A 22,049-nucleotide genomic window follows, 5' to 3' on the forward strand; every position below is an offset into this window, starting at 1 on the left:
TATTTATAGGAAGGAAAAACCAGTGTGGGAAACCCGCGTCGAGAACATTTATTCATTTTGCTATTAAAGATGGATAAACGCAATATTCAGCTATTTTGCGTGGTTATACTGAGTGAATACTGTTGTCTAATACAAAATTTAATGTATTACATGGAATGCTTTATGTCAAAGACAGGCACTTGCCCTGTTTTATCGGTTGGAAAGTCAATGCGTGAACAATTTAAATATCACTTTGCAATTGCGCAGCGGAAAACAAATTGGGATTGCTTTAAACGTTACTCAGGTTTACGTCTGTTACGTTTTAAACGATGCGATATGAATGTGTATCCATTGACAGGCATATTGCTCGAAAATCATGTCTCAGCAATGCATTTTGAGATGTCGCGTTTCTTAACGTTTCAAAACATGGAGCAGAGTGACATATTTGCAACGAAATTAGCCAAAGATGGAATTTATTACTCCAAACACAATGAATCTTTGATTTGTTTTCATTGTGAAAAGGAGACGAGGCTTTCTGAAAAGGGGGAGTGGACTTTTCATACAGAAACGTGCGAGTTTAAGCTTGGAGAAGCGACCATGAACGTGACGTCTTATGAAGACGATGCAGGCCTGCTCTTTCAGCAACAGCTAAGGGAGAGCTTGACCCGTCCTTCTAGTGATTCAAGTGAATCAGACGAAAGCGAAGAACTCCAAACTTTTTTGCTGGACGAGATTTTCCAGACCCGCGCATCGGAGACAGTACACGATGCATCAAGCAGTGAGGATGACGGTAAACACTTGTTTAAGAATTGTTCGAAAAATTAAGTAAAATAAATCTTATAGCAGTGACCTGCTCGTGTTATTAGGGGTGTAATTAGCTTGTATGTATTCTGGAAAATGTCTGCATGTCGACGTAATGCAAGTGTATTGATATGCTACCCCTCTCTTTCCTCTTTGAACTAGATATCTTTTCTAGATGACCAAGAATTCTATCCAGGCGTTTCTATGACAAAGCCCCAACATAGAGAATATGCGATTGCCGAACTCCGTACAAAATCCTTTGACCATTCCAACTGGCCACCAGACCACCCAGTCCCTGTACAGCTTCTAGCTGAATGCGGGCTATTTTATGTCGGTAAGTATGTTATGAAATACTTCACTTCTTTAGACTTAAAACTGTTAACTTTGTATTTTAAGGTTAAATGAACGTATGTTTGTTTTTTATAGTTTAACTCGATGACAAGGTTTGTCACGCTCGGGTGCATTCAAGAAAACGTGTTTCTGATAGAGCTTGATCACACGACACATTGGATGAGTGATGGACACTTATACCGCTTCTATAATATACACATTCTTTATGATAGAGACAATCCGATAGCTAATAATGATATTAAACTTGCAGTTAAACTTTTATTCAAGGGCAAATGGACACGGTTCGGTGTTTTTATTGCAATTGTGGATTTAGGAACTGGGAAAAAAATGATGACCCGTGGGTAGAACATGCCCATCATTCACCGTCGTGCACTTACGTTATTCAGAAAAGAGGAATGTCATTTGTCAAAAAATGCAAGGATAAAACCTTTTACGAAAGATCTCTATGGAACACTCCGGTAACCATTTATTCACTAATTTTATTTTTCGTATATGAATGACTTTGTACAGTTTTGGTCTTACTGGGTAGTTAAGATATATTAGTTTTACTTCATGAAAATCTTTATAGCCATGCATTGAAAAATAATTTTGCTTAGTACCAATTAATATTAAAGTCTGTCGGAAAGGCTAAATTTCTGAATAGCATCAACCGTCATGTTTTCAAAAGAAAGATGTCAAAAAATATTATAAGTCATTTCTCTGGACAAAATTCTCTTAGCTTTGTGCAAGTCATATAACTATATCACGCCTCCACCATAAATGAAGCAACGCCATTGGTCCAGGACTGGTAACCAAGTTTATATACCAAAATGGCGTCTATTTTCCGATTCCGATTAATGTTCCGATGAATAAATGAAACATTTAAACATGTTAACAGGTTGTCGACGTGATATATACGTTATGGGGTTAGTAGGCGACGCGATATGGAAAATACGGGGCGCAGTAAACCATATTTGATTTGTTTCTGATATAATACAGGTAGAAATTACGGATTCAAATAATAGCAGTTGTATTGACGACCATCAATCAGAAACAGTTCAGAATCGTTCTTCATCTACAACAAGGGTAACAGAAACAAATATAAATCTGGCTGAAAAAGACCGTAAATACGACAGATCTCAAAGTGAGGAATGTCCTGAAAGCGAACTTAACCAAGAAAGATCTCAATCTAAACATATCTTTAAAACACCTGAACCAGCTGAAAATCAGGTTTTTGACGAAGAAAGATCTCAAAATGGCAGCTCCTGTTTAAATAAAGAAACAGTAGCTGGAAGTTCTGGTAATACGCGATCTCATGAAAAAGTATCTCATGCACTCGCATCAAAATCAGAGGAGGGTTTCAACCAAAATACAGGGGTCCCTTCTTCTTCTCTAATAGGCGGGATACGCTACAAAGGTAAGATGGTATAATGCTAATTTGTATAATAAATAAATCCATACACTAAAACAAATTCAATGCTGGGTATTGACAAGGTATATCAAAACATAAAGTGTTACTATTTATTACCATTATTTTTTTAATTTTATACTGAATTTATTGAAAATTTAGATGGTATAGTCTTAAAAAAACAAGTTTTGGCAAATGTACAGGTGCGTACTCGTATAATGTCCTGCATTTTGCTGAGTAAACTTAAAGATCGTCCAACAATTCGACGATTCATGTTTCTTTCAGAATACTCATACACGCATTTTTTTTGTTTAAGATACACAAAGCGAAGACGTTGTAGCTAAAGATTCAGAATCAGAGACTATAATGGAGAGATCTACTCGCAAACGCCGCACGAGTTCTGGTAAACATGTTTTAGCTTGGTGTCAATTGAACATTGGCATCGATATTTAAGTTTCCATTATCATTATGACGATGAATGAAATTTTACTGAATCGGATATTGGTAAAAACAATTTTCATGTTCCCCTTTTCTTCAGGTGATGAAGACGACGAAGAGACGACTGCGGTTTCTGAGAATAAAATTATGAAATGGGCTAAACCATGTGTCGTTTGCTTTGTCGAGCAATCCAATATCCTTTATATTCCCTGTCGGCATCTGGTCACTTGTGTGGAATGTGCACATGCGCTTAGGAAATGTGCGGTGTGCAGAGCGAAGATAAAGGGGACAATTCGTGTTCATTTAGGCTAACAGTTCGTACTGTGTCCGGTGTATTTGAACATATTATTATTTTACATTTAATTCACCAATTTAGTAATTTATCTTATACGGTACTTGCTTATACGGTACTCCATAATTTCGATAGGTTATTTTGAACCTATTGGACTTGATTTAAAAGTGAGCCAAAATTATAAGAAATGGAAACTTTACAAATCGACTTACATGGTTTGTGTTTATTAACGTTTTTTGCTAATAGTATTTGCCTGTTGTATCTGTGCTTTTTTCTTCCATCTTGAACTGTATGTTATCAGGGTTCTTTCTATGATATAATTATGATGTTTGTCATTTGTGTTTTAGAGCTCAGGTCTTTAATGTACTCAGTGATTTTTTTTAGATTTTACAAATTTTAAGCTCTTTAGTGTGTTTTATTGTATCTATGTATATACACTTGATCTTAAATATGATTTAGTTATAGTATTTTCTTGTACTTTTATACTTGTCTGCCTGCACGTTTGTTAGTTTGTGATTATATGTTCTAACAAGATGCTCTTTCTTTATATAATGTATGCAAATAGCCTAATATAGTATCAGAACAGTCTGATTGCATACACATCAAAACATGTTTTGATTGTTTTAAACATTCAGAATATGTAAGCCTACAGATGGTGCATATTTATGATATTGTTGCGTGTATTAATTGATATTCGTGTGTTGTTGTTGATGGTAATGTTGTTGTTGTTGTTGTTGTTTTATTTAATTTTGATATTAAAAGTGTTCTGTTTTGTGTCTTATCAATGTATAAAATAAAGTAAACATATTCAATATATAAAAAGTGATAATTAACTGGAACGATTGTGTGTGATGGTACGTGCTATTGATACCGTTTTTAGTTTGACAGTTGTAAAAAGTAATTTTACGCTGTGTTTTTATTATAGTTTGTCTGAATATGCTGATGCGCCTTAAATACGTTGTTAAGGATTAATTTCTTGAATGGAATGTCTGGACTGTGCCTTAACACTAGCTTACGTATTTAACCACCAAGTAATCCGTTAATACAATGATTATGTGTTATTTGGATGGCTGGTGACCATATCATTTTGGTATCATTTGAAAGACATTTATGTGTAAAAACATATGTAGAAATATATCAACAAACTATTAGGAAGAATCTTAATTGGCCATCAAGCATCACAAAATATATTCAGATATGTTCACGTCCGATGTAGTTTAATTCAACCTAAACAAAATGCAATAACTTTCCATAATATAGTTCGTTTGATTCAGTTTAGGTATAAGTGATATAAGCGAGCAATACCCTTTCAAATGCTATTTAAATTATATACAATATTGGTAATGGAAACATCATTCTAAAACGGATAACTAGACGTTTAGTTCGTCGGATATACCTTTAAGTATGCACGTATTAGTTCTGATCTCTGTCTGGCGTTTTATTTGTTAATTTAACACGAGTTACGAATACATAAATAGTATTGTGTAAGCATAAATGATGCTCTTCTACAACATATGCAATAAAAAAACCTCTCTTTTTTCTAGTTTTCGTGTAAGTGTTGTTGTGTGTCTAACGCTTCCTCGAAATTTGATGAGTAATTAACAACAGAAAAGAAAACTATAAGTATAGATTATTTACATGATGAATATCAGAAGTTAAGTATTTCATTTAAAGATATAAACAATTCTATGCAAATTGCTGCAAACTGCAAACCATAAGTGTGTACCATTTCTTAATCAGATTGAGTGAAGTAGTCGACAATGCGAACGGACATAATCGATATGCCAACCCTACTGTTATACAAGTATATATCATCATGCACCAAGTTTAAAGGCTACTTTGTATTGGATGTTTCAGAAATTGTAATGACTAAAGATAATATCATAATATGATTGTACTTAATTTAAAAACAAATTCTCTGATCGTAGGTTTGATTTACCTAGTAATCAGTTTCATAGTTGTCAAACAGTGCAGTATCTCTTTGATGTTAACAGCTATCGGAAAGCACACTTACTTTCTTACTGCCTGTCCTAGTTTTCTCAAGTATCACGTGACTGTTTTATACAAGGGTTTAAGTGTGCATCACAAGAAACTGGCTTACATTGCAAAGATTTATAACAAAGCATAGATAAGCTGTTGACATTACTGGTGAAAAGGATATACATATACATTCTAACGAGTTGCTTTTATATTAGACTTACTTCTTACTTCAAAATGCCAGGTGGTTGTGGTAATATTAATGTTTTCTTTGAATATTATAACTATAAGTTGCATAAATCATTCCAGGTATGTAAAAAAAATCAGTTGATCTTACAATAATGCATTAAAAGTCAGCGGCAGGCGTTGGAGTAAAACCTTTTGTTATCGACACCATGATTAAATGCGTTAAAACAGAATATACTACGCACCCGGTTTACAGAAATGTCAAACAAAGTGGGTCAGCTTAGATTAGTTCCTGTTCATGTAAAGGTAAATAAATGTAAAAGTATGTCATATATCAATCTCTTCAGATGATATTGGGTTTTGTTTTTGGAATAAGATAGCATGTATACGAATACCTAAATTAAGAAACACCAAAAGTTATATGTTTTGCGCTGTCCTACATTTCAATTGTATAAAATGAAGATTGTATTTGTCTTTTAGACCATCTTTAACTGCTAAAAAAGTGTCTGTAAATTATTGTTGGTCATACTTTTTACTCGTTCTTTCTCTACCTGAGTAATGAAATACTTTTAAACGACGCACGAATTGTTAAATGGCGTTATCGGGCATCCTTTTGGTAAAAAAATCCTTTAAATTAAAGTTTATTTTTAGATATTGGCTCGTGTTCCAAGGCATGCGGTGGAGGGGAGTGCTGCTTGTTTTCCAAGAAATATTTATGCACTGGACGCTGTAACCAACATTCCTGTCGATGTAGGTTTTAATGTTCTTTACATATATGTTATCCTAAACCTAGTCTTATCAAATATGGGGGTCAAGTATACGGGTATTTGGAACAGGAATGTTGTAAAGTAGGTGTGATAGAGAACTTTGTATAATATATAAAACCTACGTGCTAACACATGTGTGAATTATGTCCCCCATTTTGTTTTGAATTCAATTGGATTGCAACGGATTTTTAAAAAGTCTTTAAGACGTTTATGTGTTTAAACATAATAGATTTAAAAATGATACGTGCATTACCTTTCTTTTTTTCATGGACAATATTGCCTTAAATTAAGACAAATATTAATTGTTATTTACCTTGGATAGGGTCATCGCCTCCTCCATCCCCACCACTGCCAGAAACGACAACACCAGATTTTATTTCAAACTCCACAGGGTCGTCAAAAAATACAAGCGGTAAGGAACCTTTACCTGAATTAAATATTTCGCATTGTATCGTACTTGTTACAAACAACCGACGAGTGGATGCGGATAAATGAAAAACAAAAAATAATAACCCTAAATAAGATCAGATTTTATTGAAAGTATTGGACCAGCTCAGAAGCCAACCCTTTTTCGCATTCATTAAGTGGAACAGAATAAGCAACAGTCAACAGAAAAAAAAAAAAAATATAACATACACAGTTTACGTTAATCTCAATGGTCCGTCTGTTTCCCAACAGGGACAAAGGAACACATGAACTTTGCAACAAACCGGCGTCAAATTTGTACAATGTTTTTCCATCAGTTGAAACCCAAAAACCATACCTATACAATACCATTTCTGAATTACTTAAAGACTTTCAACCAAAGCTTGTCTCTATTTCAGCAATTTCCTCCCCATTTTACTCGAAAGGTGAACCATCAGAAGGTAGTACTTACTTCCATCTTCGTCTTGGCATGAATGTGGGGTTTTTTGGTGGGTGTTTGTTTTTTGTTGTTTTTAAAAGATAACATTAAGTATTTTACATCTCAAATATTATATAGATTTTTACATGTATTGCATCAAATATATTGTTGAAAGTTTATTTTACCTTATTCCTTACATCTAGGCATTTCGACGGGAGAAGTTGTTGCAATAACGGCGGGATGCTGCATGTTTCTACTGGTAATTTTGTTGATGTCACTTCTGTGGCGAAGGTAAGTTTCCTTTTACACTAACAAGATTTATTTTGTAATCTTAAGCCTACCCATGATACCGAGAGTTATTGCGTTGATAGCTATGGTGCATACGTGTTCAACTTGGCAATACTTAGTTGAGAATGAGTTTCGGATGCTTATTTAAGGCACTTATGTTTAGGGACACTTGTTAATGATTATCATATGTTGACAACTGTAATATATGTTTTATTTACAATTACGCATGTCTTTATCATACGTTATAACAAAAAAAGTTTTCTATGAAATACTATAAACTATTTACTTATTGTATATATTTTGAACTAAGATTGAGTGTGCAAAACAGAAATATTTCTATTGCAATATTGTTTTCGACTTATAAACTTTATTTTCAGATGGTCGAGATCTAAGCCCACTCCGAGCAGTGGAGTTGGAGGAGCCACTGTGGTAAATGAACTGTATGAGGCAAATCCAAATATCCACTATCTAACTGTCATCTATAACGAACAAGACAAAAACAATCAAACTTATGCCAACTGCCAGAACTTTCCCGGAACAAGTGGCACGCTTCAAGCGAGCGAAACATTTGCATCGCCATCTGCAATGTTCAATCAATATACTGATGTAGATGATGACGAGGTGCATAGTGTTGATGCACCCTACGAACAAGTTGATATTAGCTGAAAGCAGCTGTTGCGTTCAGACGATGTTTTGTTTATTTCAATAGATACATATTTTTTTTTTTTAAATCAAAATAAAATTATAAAGAAAACAATATTGATTTTTCTTAACGAAAATTACACCAAGGTGATAAAGCCAGGGAACAGTCAATATCTACAATTATTTAGTATTATTAATACGAATCAATGTGTCCCATGGATGCTACAAATATATAGTTCATACACTCCCGGCTATCAAAAAAAATCTTATATCTGCTCCCCAAAATACTTAAACAATCTCCCGGAGTGCTTGAGAATGTGTTTATGTCTGCATAATATATTCGTCAAAATTGTAGTTTTCGGCGACGGTTCGACTTAGTACTCAGATGTTAGAGGTTACACATGACTAATACATTGATGGGTCAGCCACTGCCGGGGTTTATCTCTTAACACTGGTGTGCCTTTGCATTGTCATAAACGTTGTTGAAATATTTGCCATCGCTAGAGCCAAACCCAGATGTGTTTGTGTTATCAGCAGTTCCGTACTGATTCCCAACAGTTCTGTGTTCCATGTCACCATCACATGCTTTAAGATCCGTATTTCCGACATTTATATTGTCCATGATTTCTTGTGTTCTAAAATATTCTGCATTATCAAAACTACGTTTTTCGTCTGTTCCATCCTCTCTCCTGTTGAGTTCGGCAATACCAATACCTGGTTGTGTATCTTGGTGTGGTCTTGCTGACTGTCCCCAATATAGCTCGTTTGTCATACCATTCATACCATTGTCCGTCTCTCTATTTTTCCTGACGTTTCAGAATATGTTAAACACGTGTTTATGGATATTAAAAACTTGCATCAGAGTGTTATAGATATGGCCCAAACAGGGACATAAATGCTTATAAAAGAAGTAAACTAATCAGATTAGTTGTATTTAGGCAATGGATAATGGAAGTAATAAATATTCTACAAAAAAGCTACTCATAGTATATACCAAAAATGTATTTACGCTTTTTTATTGTCTTCAATGTGAGTATAATTATAAGTTTACCTCCTTTTAAACAACAGGAACAGACCGACCAAGACCACACCAACCAACAAAGCCACTATTGGTCCAACAATTGCTCCAACTGGTGTTCGCTTTGTTTCTCTATCTGCTTTGTTATCCATTAGTCGCATTTAACTAGGTTCTAATTTCGATATTTAGAAGAATGCAACTACACGTTGTTGAAAATGTGTTTACAACGAAATGAATCCTATTTTTAATTATGCAACCAATATTATTTCATTCAGACATTTACTAATTCAGCATTATTTGTTTTTAAAATTATTTTTGGAAATTCAAACTTGACATAATTTGAGTCCTTAAAATGCTTTAGGTTTGTAAAATGAAAGAAAAACATGAAGATATACCTTTCATCAAGCCTGTTTGTGGTGTGTTTATTGTTTTAGCAGCATCAGTTGTTTCGATATCCTCGTTCTCGTCTAATATAAATCAAGTTTATTACATACTGGCACGTTAATATAATAAATGATATGAATGCAAATACAAACATTATATCGTTAACAAAAAGCACTTCTATACATGAATTAAAATTAGTTTAACATTTACAAATATCCCATAAGTGAAGCAATATCCTGAATGCTATCCGAGTCCCAAATGGTTAGTATTCAAAAGTAAAAGTGAAGAAATATCCTGAATACGTTGAATTACCAAACAACCCGCACTAAAGTATCGTCTGTTATTCTTGATGAAATGGTTTCAAAAAACACATTTGACAATAAATGCCTTCCTGGTTACAAAAATGTAGTTTAGATAGCATCATTTATTAAAGAAAGCCTAATGCATGGTCAATTGTAAAGTAGCATTTGTGTTTGTTCTTGAAGTATCTGGTCCAAATGTCTAAAATAAAATTCACCACATTTTAGCATGTCCAATGGCACATTTTACCCTTATTCTGTCCCAGTAAAATCCTCCGAGGACCTGCTGCTTTTAAACGTGTATTTAAGGCTTCACGTTTCAAACGATAGTTCAACGATACAACTTACCATTGCATTGAAAATCGAGGTCACCCCATGTCCCGTTATTGCAGTACCGGACGGCCTCTTCTGTGCTGCCTCTGCATGTGTATGTGGCATGACTCGCCGAGCATGCATGTAAGGCAAAGTCTATTGTCTCCAACTCCGCGCAGTCTTAAAGATACAATCTTATTCAAAAATAAAAAGGTAACTAAGAATAAGTTCAGACGTATGATTGTTCTAAACCTGTTTGACCAAGTAGATATTGGCTAATGTAGACACTTCGGCATTATAAACTGATTCGCTTTCAAAAATTGCAATTGATAATTCCGAATCGCTGTTCTGTAAGCTACTGTTCAACTTGTATTTATCGTGTGAAGACGTTTTTTTACCGATATCACTCGTTATATTTCGATTTTCTCCGTAAAACATTGAAATATTTCATGACCGGTACGGTAAAAAATATATGCTACATTTGGACCTATTTTTTCAAGCCAAACATCGATTAGTTTACATCAAGCGAGCACTTTACACGGATATATAGCTTTTTTAAGACTTAAACTCAATTCTGAAATAGATTTTCACTTTAAACAAATTGAAAATTGAACACATCAGAAAACGAGTTAAAGTGAGGTGATCTTATAAGTGCATTGTTTTAAATACCATTCATTTAATTCATTTCAATATGGATTTTATCTTTATTTGTTCTGAATGGTTTATCAGGAAATACTGTGACTGTTGTTTACCTAAGGCGTTCAGCAAAATCATAGAACAAGTACTTTAAATTAACTTTAAGATGCGTACAATGAAAAGTAATTAAATTGTTAACAAATATATGACTAGACAAACAGGAAAACGAAATATATTCTACGGTTTTCTTTGAAATTCTTATAAAAACTATAAAACATACAAACCACAGTTGTAAAATTCATGAAGAGTATTTGTATCTGAAATAAAATTGTTTACGGTTCAGATTTATTATGAAATATTTATGACGAAAATATTTTTAATCAATTTGTTAAAAGATTTTAACATAGTTTCGACTGCAATTTAATACAAACTAGATTGATACTTACATGTGCATGAAAACAGAATCATAAACGATACCAGAAAGAAATCCATTGTTTGGTTATACCCATGTAATTATTTCTACATTTCAAAAGAAAATATTATTTCACAATACTTATTTACTTGACAGAGTATTCAATAGTTTTGACAGTATTCCAAACGAGCATGCCAATATGGTAATTCGATATTCTAAAGCATGCACGGTACGCACATCGAGTTATATAAACTCTGTTATGACTAATTGCGCCTCTAAGATTTCTTTAACCCAGTTATTCATGTTAACGTGCACGTTTATCTGCCCTGATATTTTCAGCTGACTAAATTCATTACAATCATAGAAAATGTTATAAGGGAAGCAATGAGTTATATATATATTTCGAAAAACAAAAAAAAACACACGAGCAAACCAGCATAGGCGAGCTCATGGGATTTTAAACTTATATGTCGATGGTTTGAATGATTTTGTTTACTTTAATATTCATCAAATTAATCATTAACTTTATCTCTGGCATTTACTAATTCGGCATTATTTGTTTTTAAAATTATTTTTGAAAAAGCAACATGTGCTTTAAAATCTATAGCTTCTGGATCGGTATGGGTGAAAAAACGGTCTTGGATACCACGGTAGAAACGTTTAAAGTCATGTTTACATATATTTAGAACTTGGACGTAACCCACGTCATTTGGGTTCTTAAGCGAGATTTCTATTTAAGCACAGGTACAATGTACAAAACGCGTTGTTGAAAAGTGGAATGATCAATGCTGAATGTTAATTCCGGTATTTTTTTATATTTTAAATTCCATTAACATTAGGGTATGAATATTCGATGGATACATATGTGATAATGAATTTTTTTACGCCGTAGAATAATTACGAATGCAACAGTTCTGATATGGACTGGTTGGTAATCGCTACCGATGCCGTTCATCTTAAGTGGTACCCTTATTTGCAAAACAAAAAATTAGTGTTCATCTCGAGGTTTCTTTTGTGCGATTAACAAACTCTAATAATCTGCCAATGGTTGAAAGTTTTTTAGTACTGTATAAGTCTTATATATAACAAAAGGCATGTTCGCATGTAATTTGGATACTTATACGATTTCATGTAATGCTGGGTACACTGTGAACTTAAAAATCCAGGGGTATTTTAACGTTTCCGGTCTTACCTTCAGAGCATAGAAAGACCAACTTACCTGTTTAGATAGTCTGACTCGCGCATAATCTTAATGCATCTGAGAATGGACGCTTTCAGCAACAACCTTTCACCGTATACGGGTCTCCACTGTATTGCATTACGAACTGTTAAGGCTAGGCCCGCTCCATCAAAATTGCATAACGCAAGCTTTCTTTGGACTGAGTTTTCCTTCAGTTGAACCAAATCTGCTTTAAAGGCGTCGTCAATTTCCGATCCATCTAATTCAACTTCTGTATAAGACACATGTCGTTTTGATATCCGCCATTAACAAATTACGTCCGGTCCGGATTACAACTTAAGATCGAGTGACAAAGGCAATACATGACACGAACATGGCCGGAAAAAATGCAATTAACAGTAATCAACAATGCTCTCCCTTATTATTAAAGTGTACGCACCCTTTATTAAACTACTTCGATCTACCTATTCTAAAAATAACAAACGCACATATGACTCAAAATCATTAATCTCATGTCTTGTAAATGTGTAGCAGATACCTGTTATTTTGCATAACTCGACCGTTTTCTGTAAACGTTATTCCTCGTGCTGATTTCGACATAAATATTTCGTTTCATCTGTTGAATCAATTTATTGAAATTAAATGAAATAAAACCATGGTGAGGCAAGAATGCAATGAAATAGCAGAAGAATGACAACCTACAAAAACATTCACCTGATATTCCTTGGTTAATAGCCAAGTCAAGTCAAGTCAAGTTTATTTGTAATTTACGGCCACCGGCCCATAATACAAAAACGAATTTACATCAGTGTCGTACGAATATATCATTGCCATTTTTATGACTATTTTAAAAATATAAAAAAATATTATGTATCAACATTTAGTTAGTGTGCATACTTGCATGGATAAATTGGCATGACTAACAATTTATTAAAATAATACAGGCGAAACCCGTTGTCTCGAATTCGCTTGGCTCGAATTCCTCTTTTGCTCGAATTAGATGTAAAGGACCGATTTCTTTACACTGAAGGTAAACAATCCCTCTTGGGTCGAATTTTCCGAGGCTCGAGGATATTTCGCCGAACCCTGAGAGTTTGATCCAACGAGGTTCGACAATAATTTAAAGTTTGCTATAAAATACTTCCACAGAAGAATTTGCAGTTGCAATACTGTCTAAGTAAAAACATCCTATTATATCATATGTCTTGCATTCTAAGTAAACATGGTACTCATCTTCAACAACATCTTTATCTTTATCGAAACAAAATGCACAAATTCAATAATCACGTACAATTCCTAGATGCCTACCAGTCTCTATACCAAATTTGTGACTAGAACATCTGAATTTTGCAAAGCTTTTGCGTTAATAGTACGGAGCATTTGCACTTAGTTCTAGAAGATTCGTTAATGTTTCTGTAACAATATTGTTTAAAACTATCTGATACACGACATTTGAACGTTTCAATGAATAACTGTACATCGCCAACTTCCTGACTGACTGACCCATACGAAGCCAAACTCAAATTTAAACTGCGGCAAGGTTGGTTTCCCTAACCTCAGAAGCCCACTTTCGCCTCCCTATATCAACTACATGTAGTCATATTAGCATACGATAACAAAAGTTTAGCAAATATATATATTGCGATTAAATGATTGGTCTGTCAGTTTGAAACCAGATGAATGAATAAATTATTACATAGTGCCAAATGACTTTGGTCATTGATATACAATGCTTAAAACTATGCATGACGAAAGCAAACAACTCAACTTCTAGTCCCAAAAACCTGATAATTCCACGTATTAAATCCAGTTCTAAATGGAACTAATCCCCATATCGTCGTTAGACACTCCCAACCCACGTAGTTTACCAGCTGTCTGAAAGAATGTGTCTATGTTTATTCTTGGACCAATAATTATACTTAAAAGCCAAAAGAATCTTATCGCCAGCATAATGCATAACTTTATTAATGAAAGGTTGTCATGGCTTTTGGCAAATCCCATCAAATGCTCAGACATATTATCGTTACACCGACTAGCTTCACACCTAGTTCGTTCTAAAACATGAGGGTGGGAACATGGGGCCAGCACACGATCTTCAGTTTTCACCTATGTATGTGTAAAAGTTATCGTTTATCTACCTTAATTAATTGTAAAGGGTATGGTTTGCTTATAAAGATGTGTCACTATACTTTGGTTGATAACAGAGTACAAATACACGTTATTCTACACCATAATGAAACTTCTTGTTCAGTCGAAAACAAACTAGATCAGGTTCGACGGTTTTAACGATGCTCTTTATCATGAAGACATGAGATACGTGGTGTAATATGTTTTAGTCTCAAGATTTACCTTGCTCTTGATCAATGCAAAGAAAACGCAAATTTCAGAAATGATGACAAATAGACGATCTCTTCTGTTATTTTACTCGACAGATTTGTTACACTCGACATTGTTTCTGACATTTCGACACTTTTATCAGCAATATTTATACGTCTATCTTTATTCATTGTACCTTCTGTTACAAATTACGGTACACTTTATTTAATTCACGATGATAAACGGGCAACCATAGGAAACAGGTGTTAAACCCAAGATAGCTAAAATCATAACCATGCACTGCCCTGTTACCTTAGAGTCATTTTGGGTTAACTTTATGAACAGATATTAACGTAAGCCATCCATCACTAGGATGCAAAAATGTGTAACTTAGCTTAGACTATTATTTTTGCATGGAATACATTTTTGAATATTACCATAATTACGCTTCATTTATGATATGATGCATTAAAGGGAGGGATTTTTTTCTGAAATAACATAATGACTTTTTGATTGTATGTTTTAAACAAGTTTTTGAGAACTCAGCCTCACGTTTGTACCAACATTTATTTTTTTTAAAGTGTATTAGACGTCACAATCAAGAACCGGGCCATAAAGTGAGTCATTTCCTAAACGTTTCTGCGAACGTAGATGAAACGGACATTTTATTTGGTTAAATAGCTAAAGAAAGAAATAAAACTGCGTATATTTTTAAGGTAGTCTCAGATAATGTTTGATAAAACACCGAGGTTCACATGATGCTTTATTAAACAGAATTGTATGGGAAATACCTCAACCTCACACTCACTATATCCTAATGCATGAGATAAGTGGGCGGAGCTCACCTTTGTAAACAGTACCTGAATATTGTCTAATTTGGGACTCTTTTTAAGGTTTTAGACTGTAAAAATAACAGCACAAATACTGAAAAATGTCAAATGAAATTTCACATGATGAAAAATAAGCTAGTGAAAAATCGCCGATATAATCTGCCAATACCAATTGTCTTATTACCTCCCTTTGCATTAGCTTGATATCATTTAACTTACAATTGAACTATTTTTTTTAAATAACAGTGAAAGTATGATAAGTTTGTTAACAAAATACTCAAACTAATTATTTTCTAGTTAAAATATGAAATTGAAAAAAAAAATGTATCTAAAGCAATATAGTAGGTTAATGAATTAAGAGAGTCATATCAAATGCAAAAAATCGTAACGATATCATGGGCGATTACATGTTAAAAATATAAATAAAGTTTTGTTGCATGTGTGTTTTGACTTGCGATAAATGCAATTTTTAATCTCCTGTGGTTAAAAGATGACAAAACAATTAAGAGCAACATAAGGACACTTTATGCGAAGGCGGCTTTTTCATGGTACTGCATGTGTTGCATTTGTATTCATCACAACCAGTAATATTACAACATGATGATATCCTGTCATTTGAAAACCATGAAACAAACCTTCAAACATTTCAATAAGATACTCAAGTAGCTGCAAAAAAATCACTGAACTTCAAACATGATATTTTATCAAATACACGATTTAGCTCAGAAAAAGCACGTACTGAAATACCTAAACCTTAAAACGAACAAATTAATACTTTTGAAAATGATGCCCGTGTATTTATTTAGATAAAGGATAGGCACGTCGCAGTGTTTTGACATATATATTTTATCTCATTTTTCAAAACGAGTGCTGATATGCCCCTGATGTAGCATAACAGGTACGTTTATGAGCGCGGGTACACCATATGTCACGTGCTCTCAGCAGCGGTGTGCACCTGATGAAAGCATGAAACCCCTGTGCCAACCAGGCATTCATATTAGCTTGGTTATTTGATGAGAGATCTTGGTTTAGATAAGATGTGTGTAACGTTAATAATAGCGGAAATTTGAAGAATAAAAAAAAAACGTTGTATTAACAATTATAAGCTTTGGTATTTGATTAAAGATAGCGTTGTTAATGGATATTTCAAGAATAAAACAACCTACGTGTTTCCACCAATGGAAAAAAGTGACCTAGTCAGCAAATTTACGATCGTGTAACATAAACGGTCACAAATGTACCAATTAAAAGAGTTCTTTCGTTATGTTTGTACAAGAAAGAAACACTGATGATTGCTAGATTAACTTGATTACCAGTATTGAGTTGAGCGACCCAAAATAAAAGCAAAATATATTTCACGAGTCGTCGCCCATGATACCGCCTTGTAACAGAACTGTTTTTAGCAACAATGTTATTAATAGCCAGTTTGTTACACAGTTTGATAATATTCATAAGATAAGTAAGTTTAACAAGGTACAAATAATATTTTTACGTGTGGAACATTTTAAATACATAAATAATTTGATCATTATGTTTATAACTTAAGCCCACATCACTTTTTTCAGCATCGATAACGCTTATCTTGAAGACATATAATTCATTTTCTATTCTGGAAAAAGTACAAGATATGATTGTAGATTTCCAACACTGTTTTCGACTTATTGACGTCATAGTGACACAGAAAAAAGTATGTTGAGGAAGAGAAAACACTATTTATTTTTCTAAATTAGCCATACACTTTTATGCCAACTTCATGTAGATGCTTTAAGGTTACTTGAACACGAAGTTGTCCGTCGTCCGCCGTAGTCGTCCAAACATTAAACGCTTACCTAAGAATTGAAATAAAACAATGAAATAATTATGAACTGTTGAATAAATAAGGCGTTATTGTTCCGATACATATTTCTTTCATGCTTTTCGATGAAATAAGGAGTTTTATCGGTGAAATAACAACAGTGAAATATCAATTTTAAGAACTACTTTTAAAATCCATTGTAGTTACTTCCCCTTGATCATAACAGAACACTTCACTTTGAACAAGAAAATGTTGGCAAATTTAAGGAAATGTTTTATGAATTTAAATAAATATATATATATGGAAATTAACAACTTACCGTTTATTGTCAGTTATCCCGTTTTTCAAACGTTTTCTTGATCTTGAAGCTGAATGTTCGAACATTTGCTTTCATACCAAACAAATTACAGACGAAAACAACTGTTCGAACATAAAAGAATGTTTTATCATCGTTCAAATGCATTTTGAACTGTTTGTCGTTGTAATACGTAAAACGAGCTTCCCGGAAAATTCACACAACAATTTACAGATAATCTGATATTTTTTACCCCACCCACGTTTCAAAATATGTCAACAAACTAGCGTGGTCCTCATCATTACCTTGAAAACGACCGGTCTTCAATCAAAACAGACTGGTCTCTGACAGTAAGATGACTGAATATCCACGTATCATGAAACACACTCTAAAACTAAGAAAAATGTGTAAAATCCAATGATTATCCGCATTTGTTTTGCTAACAAATTTGGTTTCGTATTCATGCTCCGCTTAAAATAAAAGTGTTTTCGTTATTTTTTTGAACATATGTGCACTTATTAAACTTCATTGATTACTGTTCGAGCGAATAATAAACTATAAGAATGAATAGCGGAAAACTTTTTCTCAACAAACCGGAAATAGAAAAGTTGACAGCTATAATTTTGCGTGAGGGGCGCCCCACGGGTAGCGGCGTAAATAACATCGTCTTCAAAAAGGAGGTAATAAAGAAATAAATTTAAAAAATAAAATAATACAACTCCGAAAGTAAGCATAAAAGAAACAGAAAATTTGTTATTTCAGTGTAAGATCGCATTAAATTTCACTCGTGATCATAGAAAAACTATATTTTCACTCGTGGCCTCGCCACTCGTGATAATATGTTTTTTCTTTGACACTCGTGAAATAAAATACGATCTTACACTGAAATAAACAAATATCCTCTATATATCAATTAAAGCAGAAAGACAATTTTAGTTTATTTTGAATTACAACTATTTACCAATATATTTTATCGGTATGTGTTTGTCACATAGCATGGACACTAAAATATTGCCCTTCAGTTCTTTGACATTGTTAAGATAAAAATAATGAAAAAAATCAATAAGTTTCCTCTGTTTTTATTAAAAATATTTTTCTTTAAAAGAGACAAGGTTAACATGTCTGGAAATCCCCAAAGCAACAGTTGCTCAAAACAAAGTCATTTTTTTCCTAAGTGACCGACACAATCTAAGGTTAAAGGCTGAGCTTTTAGACAAATACGACGTTTTTGCTAGTTCACGCTATAATTCTAGCAAAATCAGACGAAATGCCAGTTGCTGTAATAAATAAATGTAAAAATGTAGAAAAAAGAACAACTATGTATTCTAAGGAAGCAATGTCACATCTTCAATGTATTTTTTTTTATTTTGTTCTTTTTCTAGTGGTGTGGCTGGTGTTCGGTGTACCGGTGTGATTTTACATTTACTGTCATAATCACAGGGGATGACAAGGGTCCGCACAGACACAAAGGCATAATCATTGTAAGCGGTTTATCATATATTTTTAGCAGAAAGTGGTATTTAAGCAGAAGAACAAGCAGGTTTTCGTAGAAGTTACGGCATTGTAGGCCGCAATTTCTAAATGAAATGTTGATATTTCTTTGTCAATGCAAATGATGTTGAATTGCTTTTTAATGACTATAGAAAAACGTTCGGTAGCATTAATAGAAATGCACTATGGAGAAAATTGCTCAGTCATATATTGATGGTAGTGTTCTGAGAGCTATACTGAATGTTTATGCTAAGCCAAATGTGTGTGAAAGAACTACTTTCCATTTTTCTGAAAGATTTGTTATCTTATATGTAGAGTCATTGTGAAGTAATATCTTTCATTCAAAATAAATGAACAGTTGAGTGTTGATTATGTTGATGTTTTATTAACATTAATCCTTCTAGTGTATGCTGATGATACTGTAATATTTGAAGAAAGGTAAACTGCTCTTTAATAATCACTAAATTGTATGCATAAATATTGCAAAGTATGCAATTTATCTGTAATACTGATGAAACTAAAGTTGTAGTCTTTTCAAGAGGTAAATTGAGAAATAAGTTTGTTTTTACTTTGACAAAATTCTCTCCGAAGCTGTTGTTGTTCCATTATATAAATGGAAAATTTGGCAAGACCAAGACGTATTAAACATATCAAACGCGTTCAGCTATGTTAATTGTCATGTCTAAAGTTAAGAAGCATAGATTACCTGTTGATGTTCAATTACAGCTGTTTGATAGGATAATTATTCCTATTGTATTGTATGGGTAAAGGGCTATGGAAATATTGATGTCATATCTCAATTCCAACTTAAGTTTTACAAGAACATATTTAAATCAAAAATGTCTACTCCAATCGATATGGTGATGGGCGAGTTAGGAGCCAGTCCTATTGAAAAAAATGTTTGATACTAGAAAAAATAAACACTGACTGGGTTGTCAAGATAAAAATATTCCTAATAGCATAATGGTTTCCCTAAGTTTTGGAAAAGGCAAAGTATACCTAATTGTAATTATCTTAAGAACAAAGTGAACTCATCATTGAATGATCACTATATTAAAAGTTGGAGTAGCAATGTGTATAAAAATTTTGGTTTTGAAATTTACCTATAGAAAAGGGTTGTAAGTATAAGAGAAAATAGATTGTGTTATACTCAAGAATAAGGTGATGAGTGTCACTATCTTTTTAACTGCAGTTTCTTTATAAATAAAAGACGTACATAGGCAAATCAAAACTTATATCGTTATCCAAACATTTTGAAAATCTAATGTGTTGTAATGATCATACTTCAATGAAGCTAGCTTTGTTTGTTAAAATCATAATGTTGATTGTTAATGTTAAGTGAGTCATCTTCCTTTATTTTTGATCTCAATATTGTTAACGCTGTATGTGTCTTCATCTCTGTCATCTTTTTCTACAGTAAGCTGTAAATGTTTTGCATCTGTTTTTACTGTTAATTTGTTGCCCTTAATATGGCTGTTTTCTTAATTTGCTTTGTATAAACGTTTGATACGCCGTTTGTTACCTGTTATGCCCATATCGACCAGTAGTATGAATAAAACTTGAAACTTGAGTCAGATTGGTTTTAGTCACTCAATATTATCTTCAACGTCAATGTAATAAGCATGTCGGATACACGCCAAGAACGATGTTCTGCAAGTCGTGCGGACGTGTTCTACTTTAATGGGGTATCGTTTTCTAGAATATTTAATGTCAATACCATCGGCTCGTCAGACGTACGTCAAGGTTAAAGCGGTCGGCATGTTGGACGTACGTCAAGGACAAAATGCTTATTTCTGAACTGTTAAGCCCCGCCTACTGGTTACCGTTACAATATGGGAAGTAATGTATGGAACTCCCAAACATTGTACAAGTGTCGTAGTTACTGACAATGCTAAGAAGACGAAAACCATTGAAAGATAATGCATCGAATATTTCAGAAATCAGAAGAGTTTATGTAATAGGTTGATGACATTAAGTAAAATCTGAATGGTTACGACTGGGGTGGAGTGAGCGTTACGAACGAGTCATTCCTAATCAAGATTTTACTTCAGGTGTATATCGTATGATTAGCACTTGGCGGACCTTTAAACCACCGCGAAATCACCATAAGCAGCCAACCTGTTACTCGACCGTTTTCGTAATTAAATATGTTTGTATGATTACGACATAAATATTTCGTTTCATCTGTTGGAGAAATAAAACCATCATGTGGGGAAGAATGATCAACCGATACGTTTTGAAACTGCAATAAATTGAATTGTTATCATCAAACGAACACCTGATATATGTCTGATTCATTTTGTTCGTATTTTAGACAGCATTTATTGCATACGTAAATAATGATGTCAGAGTAAAAAATAGCGTTTGTTTAATACCAGATTTATAAATGCAAATGTGCAGATATGTAAGTGAACAAAGCATCGTGTGAAGGCAAATCGCTATAAAGCGAAACTCTTGCATAATGAACAATGGGTTAAAAAAATCCAGGTGTATACGTTTCGTTAGTTGCTATAACCGGATTTGATATTGAGATTTCCATTGAAATAAAAAGTTTATCATGATTATAGCTTCCAATACAATATGTATTTCAACTGGGGAATGTTTCTATGTAAATCATTTGTTCTCCCTGAAAAGCCTTATCGCCAGCATAATTCATAACTTTATGACTTGAACATTCTAATGGTTTTTGGCAAATGCCATTATTTTTTGAGACATACGAATATAACACCGACTTGCTAAATTTAGGTAGTTCTAAAAGAAGACAAGATGACACGAGGCAGACACGAAGTAAATGGAGAGTCTAAATTGGTTGTAAATGGATTGTTCACGATTTTGATGAAATTGCCAAACCACGGGAAAATCAAAGCGATTAAAGCGTTAAAGGCTTTGGCCTGCTATTTTTTGTGAGTGCATGTAATTGTAAAATAAATTAACATTAACATCTTAAGATTTTATGCATGGTAATGAAATCCTTCGCAAAAACGTTTTGATTATTACGCTGATACTCTATTACACGTAACAAGTAATTACAAGTAAATCAAAACCATGGAGTATCAGACACTTGAAATACTCATTTAATATGTGGGATACCCAATTAATTATAAAAGTATGGAATAAACTCAATTGCGT

At 33.5% G+C, this 22,049-nt stretch overlaps 2 protein-coding genes across 10 annotated transcripts; one reads left to right on the forward strand and one right to left on the reverse strand.

Moving 5' to 3' along the window:
- Positions 1–19: 19 nt before the first annotated feature.
- Positions 20–8,029, forward strand: LOC128238952 (baculoviral IAP repeat-containing protein 7-A-like). Of its 8 annotated transcripts, none has more exons than XM_052955295.1 (11): positions 20–769; positions 956–1,114; positions 1,399–1,589; positions 2,110–2,527; positions 2,835–2,921; positions 3,057–5,717; positions 6,063–6,161; positions 6,501–6,590; positions 7,003–7,092; positions 7,226–7,313; positions 7,688–8,029. In XM_052955295.1, exons 1-6 carry the CDS (start codon positions 70–72, stop codon positions 3,266–3,268), a joined length of 1,767 nt encoding a protein of 588 aa, XP_052811255.1. In that variant the 5' UTR covers positions 20–69; the 3' UTR covers positions 3,269–5,717; positions 6,063–6,161; positions 6,501–6,590; positions 7,003–7,092; positions 7,226–7,313; positions 7,688–8,029. The 8 variants fall into 8 exon arrangements, with proteins under 8 accessions (XP_052811255.1, XP_052811254.1, XP_052811261.1 ...); XM_052955294.1 differs by having other exon boundaries at positions 3,057–5,478; XM_052955300.1 differs by having other exon boundaries at positions 661–769; positions 943–1,114; positions 3,057–5,478.
- A 127-nt stretch (positions 8,030–8,156) lies between these two features.
- LOC128238953 (uncharacterized) lies at positions 8,157–11,197 on the reverse strand. Of its 2 annotated transcripts, none has more exons than XM_052955304.1 (6): positions 11,048–11,197; positions 10,886–10,918; positions 10,002–10,145; positions 9,366–9,437; positions 9,004–9,106; positions 8,157–8,758 (listed from the first exon to the last, which is right to left on the reverse strand). In XM_052955304.1, exons 1-6 carry the CDS (start codon positions 11,091–11,093, stop codon positions 8,398–8,400), a joined length of 759 nt encoding a protein of 252 aa, XP_052811264.1. In that variant the 5' UTR covers positions 11,094–11,197; the 3' UTR covers positions 8,157–8,397. The 2 variants fall into 2 exon arrangements, with proteins under 2 accessions (XP_052811264.1, XP_052811263.1); XM_052955303.1 differs by having other exon boundaries at positions 9,004–9,109.
- Between the last annotated feature and the right edge of the window lie 10,852 nt (positions 11,198–22,049).

The sequence above is a fragment of the Mya arenaria genome, chromosome 6, assembly GCF_026914265.1.
Source record: "Mya arenaria isolate MELC-2E11 chromosome 6, ASM2691426v1".
NCBI classification, from domain to species: domain Eukaryota; kingdom Metazoa; phylum Mollusca; class Bivalvia; order Myida; family Myidae; genus Mya; species Mya arenaria.

What these genes read in the sequence shown, in the direction of transcription:
- LOC128238953 (XM_052955303.1), bottom strand. Translation starts at nt 11,093, where the DNA reads ATGGATTTCTTTCTGGTATCGTTTATGATTCTGTTTTCATGCACAT. An exon ending in CCTCGATTTTCAATGCAATG is followed by an intron (nt 9,438 to 10,001) that starts GTAAGTTGTATC and finishes GATTTATATTAG; the next exon opens with ACGAGAACGAGGATATCGAA. An exon ending in ACAAACAGGCTTGATGAAAG is followed by an intron (nt 9,110 to 9,365) that starts GTATATCTTCAT and finishes TGGATAACAAAG; the next exon opens with CAGATAGAGAAACAAAGCGA.
- LOC128238952 (XM_052955295.1), top strand. Translation starts at nt 70, where the DNA reads ATGGATAAACGCAATATTCAGCTATTTTGCGTGGTTATACTGAGTGAA. An exon ending in ATGCGGGCTATTTTATGTCG is followed by an intron (nt 1,115 to 1,398) that starts GTAAGTATGTTA and finishes CTTTTATTCAAG; the next exon opens with GGCAAATGGACACGGTTCGG. An exon ending in AGGCGGGATACGCTACAAAG is followed by an intron (nt 2,528 to 2,834) that starts GTAAGATGGTAT and finishes TTTTTGTTTAAG; the next exon opens with ATACACAAAGCGAAGACGTT.